Source organism: Larus michahellis, unplaced genomic scaffold (genome assembly GCF_964199755.1).
Source record: "Larus michahellis unplaced genomic scaffold, bLarMic1.1 SCAFFOLD_117, whole genome shotgun sequence".
In the NCBI taxonomy this organism is placed as follows: Eukaryota; Metazoa; Chordata; class Aves; order Charadriiformes; family Laridae; genus Larus; species Larus michahellis.
This window is the reverse complement of record NW_027436403.1, coordinates 189939-197687: the sequence shown is the minus strand read 5'-3', so window position 1 is coordinate 197687 and position 7749 is coordinate 189939. Positions and strand designations below refer to the sequence as shown.

The 7749-nt window shown below is 53.0% G+C and overlaps 1 protein-coding gene across 1 annotated transcript; it reads right to left on the bottom strand.

Moving 5' to 3' along the window:
* Nucleotides 1-311: 311 nt before the first annotated feature.
* LOC141737420 (olfactory receptor 14J1-like) lies at nucleotides 312-1878 on the bottom strand. Its single transcript, XM_074572113.1, has one exon. The coding sequence runs from the start codon at nucleotides 1876-1878 to the stop codon at nucleotides 949-951; it is 930 nt and encodes a 309-aa protein (XP_074428214.1). The 3' UTR covers nucleotides 312-948.
* Nucleotides 1879-7749: the final 5871 nt, after the last annotated feature.

Sequence of the window (7749 nt, the reverse complement as noted above, 5' to 3'; positions counted from 1 at the left end):
GGCCCATATGGCAAACACCTGTTGCTGTTTGAGTGGACTTGTTCAACCTTGAAGAGAGGTCTTCATTCAACTCTTGGTCCAAAAACTATTCCCATGAGACTCCGAGCCTGTTGCCCTGAAACCATCAAGAACCACAGAGGGGAAAAAGTCCTTTGAGGGAGTGGCTCCTTGGGTGTAATGCCTGACACCAGCTTTGGAAGAGGCATCCAGCCTTCTGACCCTGCCTTGAGGAGGCATTTACATTACTATGTTATTTTCACAGAGACGAGCTCTGAAATAATGTTTCATATGGCCTGTTCCTGCCTGCAGCCACAGGGGTGCCACTGTAGAGACAACAGGACTGTCACAAGGTACACGAGGCCTTAGGGGGAACACAAAGGCAAGGGCACAGCAGGACAGTGGGGATGTGAGGAGAGACCAGCACTGAAACGCCTCGTCCTGCTGCTGTCCTTGGCCATGGCTCCAGGGAAGCAGCAGCCCCGACTCGCAGGTGGCACAGACAGAGTGCCCAGCCAGGCAGCCAGGGGCAGCCCCAAGGGCCCCAGGGGCGGATGCTCCATGGGGCAGATGGACATTTGCCTCCTGAACCCCTCCTGCATGCTGGGGCTGCTCACCCAGCTCCAGAGGAGAAGTGAAGAGATGGGAGCTGAGACTAATAATTTTTTCCAGATATCTTTATTGAGCTTATCTAAAAAGAGAGCCAGGATCCATATGCAAACGAGGTCTTTGGGTCACGAAAAAAAGAAGTAGGAAGCCAAGAATTGTAATAACAAAGGTCTAGAACAAAAAAAACCAAAACACATAAAAACAATCAAATGAACATAAAAACCCAACATCAACAAAAAAATCCCACAAAGAGAAAGTAAAGAAACATATGAAGAAAAATTAGTCCTGCTTTTTCCTGAGATGCAGTGGGAGCTCCATTGGCACAGTGGACACCTTATTAATCTAAAGAAGATTGTATGCAAATAGTTTCCTCAGGGCATCCTTGAGCTCTTTGTTCCTCATGCTGTAGATGAGGGGGTTCACTGCTGGAGGAACCACTGAGTACAGCACTGCCACCACCAGATCGAGAACTGGGGAGGAGATGGAGGGGGGCTTCAGGTAGGCAAACATGGCCGTGCTGATAAGGAGGGAGACCACGGCCAGGTGAGGGAGGCACGTGGAAAAGGCTTTGTGCCGTCCCTGCTGAGAGGGGATCCTCAGCACGGCCCTGAAGATCTGCACATAGGACAGCACGACGGAAAAAAAGCAAACAAAAACAACCAAGGCACTAACCACAATAAGCCCAACTTCCCTGAGGGAGTCTGACTCTGAAGAGGAAAGCTGGAGGATCTGGGGGATCTCACAGAAGAACTGGTCGACAGCATTGCCCTGGCAGAGGGGCAGGGAAAATGTACTGGCCGTGTGCAGCAGAGCATTGAGAAACCCACTGCCCCAGGCAGCTGCTGCCATGTGGACACAAGCTCTGCTGCCCATCAGGGTCCCGTAGTGCAGGGGTTTGCAGATGGCAACATAGCGGTCATAGGACATGACAGTGAGAAGAGAAAACTCTGATGTAGCACACAAAAATAAAAAAAAGACCTGTGCTACACATCCCCAGTAGGAGATGGCCCTATTGTCCCAGAGGGAATTGGCCATGGATTTGGGGAGAGTCGTGGAGATGGATCCCAGGTCAAGAACAGAGAGGTTGAGGAGGAAGAAGTACATGGGGGTGTGGAGGCGGTGGTCACAGGCGATGGAGGTGATGATGAGGCCGTTGGCCAGGAGGGCAGCCAGGTAGATGCCCAGGAAGAGCCCGAAGTGCAAGAGCTGCAGCTCCCGTGTGTCTGCGAATGCCAGGAGGAGGAACTGGCTGATGGAGCTGCTGTTGGACATGTGGTGCCTCTGGGTGTGGAGCACTGAACAAGGAGGAAAAGACAGTGAGAAGTTAAGGGAGACTTCTCTGAGCAAAATCAACAGCATTTCTCAGACTTCACACTCTGCACTGCTTTTCCACTTCTATCAGATCTTCATTCAGCTCTGTGGCTGGAGCTCAGACTGTTTCTGGCGGAGTGTGCCAGGAGGAGCGGGACCTCTGCCCGCTGGCTGCCCAGGAGTCAGCCCTGCTCTGCAGCAGCAGATTCGTGGGAATGGGGTGGCCAGTCCTGGTGTTCCAATTTGTCAGATAAACCTCTCCTCATGGAAAAAGGGCTTGTCAGTCTCTGCCCTCCCATTGCCATGAAACCACAGTTGCAAGAGTGTTGGAGAGAGGTTCTTCTACAGCTCTCTCCCGTCTCAGCTGGAGATTCTCTTGCATTTCAGAAACCCTCACCATTTCTGCTGCATTCAGGGACAGCAAAGGGAGTCCTGCCAGGCAAGGGGATTGTCTGAGGGTTAGTGCAGAGAGAGGGGAGCTGGTCTGTCCCTCTGTCTTGTTCCCAGCTGCCCTCTGCTTCTGCCTTTCTGAGACAGAGGGGAATCGCACTCGCGTGTTGACATGGAAAGGCACCAGGCACTGCTGAGAGCAGAGAAACCCACTGCCGAGAGCTCAGTGTCTCACCCTTTCTCAAGGTCTCAGCACCCCACTTCTCGCCAAGGACACACATGGCTCCTTTCACAAACCCAGCAGCGTTTCCTTGGTCGTAGCGTCTCTGCGCTTCTCCACAGGGCATTCAGGTAACAGCAGGATGCTCCAGGATGGATTGGCATCCTGGAGGGCAGCGCAATGCTTGGAAGGACACCCCAAGGAGATACCCAAGTGTCCTAGTGATGGTATGTCAGAAAGGGAAAGTCATCTCCTTCCTCAAGGGATGATAGAGACTGCATTGCCCACAGCCCCACGCGTTAGAGGAGAGCTTGGACACTTCATTCCCATGGAGACACTTTATGGGAAGGAATCACTAGACCGGTGCCTGACTCGGCTGCTGCAACTCCCATCCGCAGAGAGCCTGGCTGGGAGAACAAGACGACAATCACAATATCACAAACAGGTGGAGAAACAAGGGAAAACGCAGTGATGGTCTGGCTGAGAGAGGCCAGGGCAGAGACAGCCGGGCACTCAGGACAGCGTTACCCCTACCCTGCTGTGCCCGTCACCTCCCCAGCATGAACTTTGCTGGGCCAGTTCTCTCGGCCCCTGTGCTCTGGAGAGAAAAATGGACACACGGCACATGGTTAGAGAGCTGCAGCACGGCTCTGCTGGAGCTCTGGCTTCACAGGAGGGTCATGCCTTGAACCACAGAGCCCTGAGGGCTGAGGCTTTGCTGGGTGGGAGAGGAGGCGAGGGGGCTTGCTCAGGGGAAGGGGTCTGCATTGGAGGGGATCATACGGAGTTTTCTGAATCCTTCCTCCCACAGCCATTTCAGGTTTTTGTTTCCACAAATTCCCTGACCCTATCCCTGCTGCCGGGAGATTCTCCTCCTGGGAGGTGTTTCCCTGTCCCATGTCTTTTCCCTGTCAGCTCTCACAGTCCCCATCCCAACCCCTGTGCACTCCCCTTGGCCCCACAGAAACCTGCCTGTTTGCCGGGCACTGCCTGGGTTCATGTTCCTGTTTGCAGGTGGAAAAGGGCAGGTCAGAACAACCCCGATGGGTCCAGCAGAGCTGATGCTGGTGCTGCCCATGGGCAGAGGAGTGGCTGAAGGCACTCCAGGAGGTTCCTGGCAGATCCTACTGACCACTCAAAGCTACAGCTCAGGAGTCTCACTGACTTCTTCCAACTTCAGAGCTCCCTATACATTTATCCCTTTCTCTACCTCCCCACCCTCTCACTAGGAAAATAAAAACACAAACGCAGGAAAGCTCCTTATCTGTAACGTAATTCCTGCCTTGAGCTTCCCCTTGAAAAGTGCCCTCAGAAATGTCCTGGGGGTGAAGTGCAGCTGAGAGCAGCCCTGACCCACGCAGCACCCCCTTGACAGCAGGACACTCTCCTGCCAGGAGCTGCCTCTTCCACCCACACCTTCTCCCCGCACTGCTGCTGGCAGCTCCTCAGGGAAACCGAGAGCTGATCCTGACAGGAGATAAGTCCCTGCCACAGCACAAAGCACCCTTGGGTGCAGGGACCCTGCTCTGAAGGACAGACCCCTGGCTGCACACCCACCTTCACACTCTGCAGCCATCCCCGGGTGAAGGCAGCTGATGTGCCCTGTCCCTTTGACAGAGCCATGGGGAAGCCCTGCTCCAAAGCAAGTCCTTTTTCTCTACACTGGAGAACCTCTGAGAGACCTCCTGATAGATCCCAGAGGCTGTGGGATGTGCCAGCTTCAGGAGATCATTCCAGGAACCGCAGCTGCATTGCCCTGCAGCCAGAGACTTACCCTGTTCAGGGCTGGGAAGATTTTTCTCCAGCTGAGCTCTGCTCTCTCCTCCACCCCAGACTGCCTTTACACCCTCTCTGCCTCCCTCCTCTGCCCTCGCTGCCTGCAGGCAGTGCCCTCAGCCCTGCTGCGCTTGGCAGAGGAGCTGCTCCTGGGCAGAGCTGTCTCTCTGCAGCGCTGCCCGCTTGCCATGAGCTCCCTCCATGCCAGGAGCCCAGCCCAGCTCAGCAGCAGAGGACCAGCCCAAGGCAGCCCTTTCTCTGCCCCCTCGGGGCTCCCTCCAGGTGTCCCTGGGGCTCCAGGGGAACCTGCTGGGAAACAGGATCAAGTAACCACTGATGTTCCCTCCCTTAGCTGGGCAGAAACACTTTCCAGAACTGTTAATGCTGCAGTCAAAATTATATCAAAATATCACCTTTTCTGCTCTTATTATTAGACAGGACACCAAGACAGTGACAGGCAGGCATATCCCTTACCCCTGCTGAGGGAAGGGATTCAGATGAATCTGTGGATCATATCATCCTGCGTTTCAATTCCCGGCCTTTGAAGGAGAATCAACTGCCTTCCATGCCTGCCGCAAACCCACAGGAGGTGGGATTCCTCTCTCCGCATTTGTTCAGGTGGGCATAAAATACGCACCTGCACGTGAGATCCTTGTCTCAGCTCCTGTGCTCATCAATGCAGATGGCAGACAGGACAGAATGCCTAGTGACATTGAAGGTGTCAGGGGTGGTCAAAGATATGTGTAGATAACTGCAAGCTCTACTGGAGCCATTCATAGAGACAGGGCAATGTCTCAGGGATCGTGAATGAGCCTGGTGGGAAATTCCTTTGGCCAAGTGAAATGACAGATGATGCCTAAATAAGGGCCAAAATAATCTTCTTCTACTTTTTTTGTTCATGGCAGTTTTTAGAGGAGTTCATATCAACGACTGCAGTCCTTGGCCACAGGTAGAGCTTGGTCTCTCTCTTTTCCATCAGCTCAATTTACCAGATCTCCAGTGACTCTCATGGCATTTGTCTCATGTTCAGCCCCACTTTGCCTAACAGAATTCAGGGCAGCTGCTCAATTAATGTTCAAATCCAGGCCCACAGAGCTACGTGAGATGCCAGGGCTGGCATTGACCACACAGGACCTATGGGAAATCAATTCCCATTCAGGGCGGATGCATCACAGATGCCCCAGAAGGCATCGCAGAGAGTGCAATTGGGTGTCTGTTCCCTTGACTGGCGCCTTCAGTCAGAGGCATCAGTCATCAGGTGTCATCAGAGAGGCGAGGTCTGTCCCTTCTCCACACAATAGCTGCAGGCATTGCATGGACATGGAGCACGTCACACAGGGATCTTTACTCACTGCCTTGATGATACAATCAATGCAAACACCAAGAGATTTCACAGTGTGCCTGGATACATCTTGTTCTCAAGGGCAGCATCCTCCAGATCCAGCAATGGTCCATATCAAAACTCAACTGAAACTCAAATAGGAATTCTGGGGCACCAAGAGGAGCTTTGGTAATTCAGGAATTACCTGAATAGTTAAAGAACAAAAGGGAATAATGTAGGACCACTGCTGAATTTAGTAGGAGTAGGTAGGTAGATCTAAAACATCTATTGTCCTCTTTGCCTCAGTTACCACCAGCGAGGTCTCCCAGGCCTTGGTGCTTTGAGGCAGGACTCTGGAGGAGAACAACCAGTGGTGGATGGGGATCAAGCCAAGGGTTACTTGAGCAAACTACACCCTTACCAGTCCATGGGACTGGAAGGTTGCATCCAAGGGTATTGGGAGGGTGCTGGACTGTGATGTGATCCCAGTAAGAAAGGCACTCCGACATCAGAAGGTATCTTTTAAAATGCTGTTTAGGAGTTCTGGCTTTTTACTGGGGGGTATCAGAGAGGCAATCTTATGTCCTTTTAGATGGGTACAGCATTCAATAAGACTTTGACCCAAATGCAGTAAGTCATGCAGGCTCCATCCATAGAAGAGAGTCTCCTGTTTTTCTCTTTCAAGCTACTGTAGAGTTTTCTTACAAGGAACATCACTATTCACCATCTCTACACTCAAAGAGAAAGGAAGTTTCCATGAGAACGTCCTGCTGCAGGGTTGGATACAGGCAAGCCCACGCAGGAGGCGTAATGCGCAGTAGAGAGTGGGACCTGTCTGCAGGCTCTTGTGTGACAACATGCTGCTGAGGTTGTCCTGCAGCCAAGGGACCTGTGCAGCACAGCACAGGCATGAAGGCCTCACTGTCCGTGCAGCACAGCCCAGGCCAGCACAAACTGCTCGATGGACAATGGTTCTTCTGGTCAGGATCAGTGCTCAGGTTTCCCTGAGAGGAGTCTGTGCTCCACCCGGGTGCCACAGCTGAGCTGCTGGGGCCCAATTGTGCCCTTCCAGGAGGAGCCCTGTGTCTTCTCCCAGCACTGTGATGGTTTTGGATTCAATGAGATGTGGTGGGACAGCATGCTTGTGGTGGGACACTGTCTTGGCAGTTACAGACTACTTGATCAGGCACAGTAGGCAGAAAAAGTCTTACAAAAGGAACTCAAAGAAGTCTCCAGGTTAATGAACAGGTTCTTATGGGGAACAGTAATTACCCAGGCATTCACTGGCCAGGCAAAGAAACAAGGTGCCAGCAGCCTGGAGGATCTTGACACACCTTCTTAGCAGAGCTGCCTGGTGGGCCAGGAAGGGTGATGCTCACCTAGACCTGGTCCTGGCCAACAAGGAAGGGCTGGTCAGGGATGTGATAACAAGTGTCAGCCTTGCTGGAGTGACCAGGAACTAGCGGGCTCCCAGATGCCAAAGAGGAGTGAGGAAGGCCAGCAGAGGAACACGCATGGGTGGCTCCAGAGGAGAAGACTTTTGATGTACTGGGGGGACTGATCCAAGCGGTGCCATGGCAAGCAGCTTTGAAGGGTGAAGGAGCTGGGGAAATCCTATAGGCGTTGCAGCACAGCCTCCTCCAAGCACAAGAATGATGTCTTGGAATGCCCATGAAGGGAAACACTCATCTCAGGAGGCTGCTGGTATAAAGTGACTGGGCGGCAGGGCACAAAGGCAGCACACAGGAGGTGCAAGAGGGGAAGCTGCAGAGGAGGCGTTTGGAAACCTGGCCCCAGGATGGGGGGAGGATGGCAAAGCCAAAGCTCCCAGAGGCTTGAGAGTTGCAGGGATGGGGAGAACATGCAAAATGAGTTGGTAGAGGCTCAGAGGGTCATGCGAAACGAGTCACACTCTGCCTGGAGGCCTGCAACGAGTGGGCACTGCAGAGGTTTGCATCTTGACTGTGTGCCTCAGCCTAGGAGATGGGCATTCCCCCTGCTGGGGGTGGCTGTGCCAGTCCATCCACATGGGTCTAGAGGGTGCAGACTCTTTCTGAAGACATTCCGGTAATGCAAAAAACGTTTGGATTAATGCAGAACTGGCTCTTCAAAATCAAACATTTCA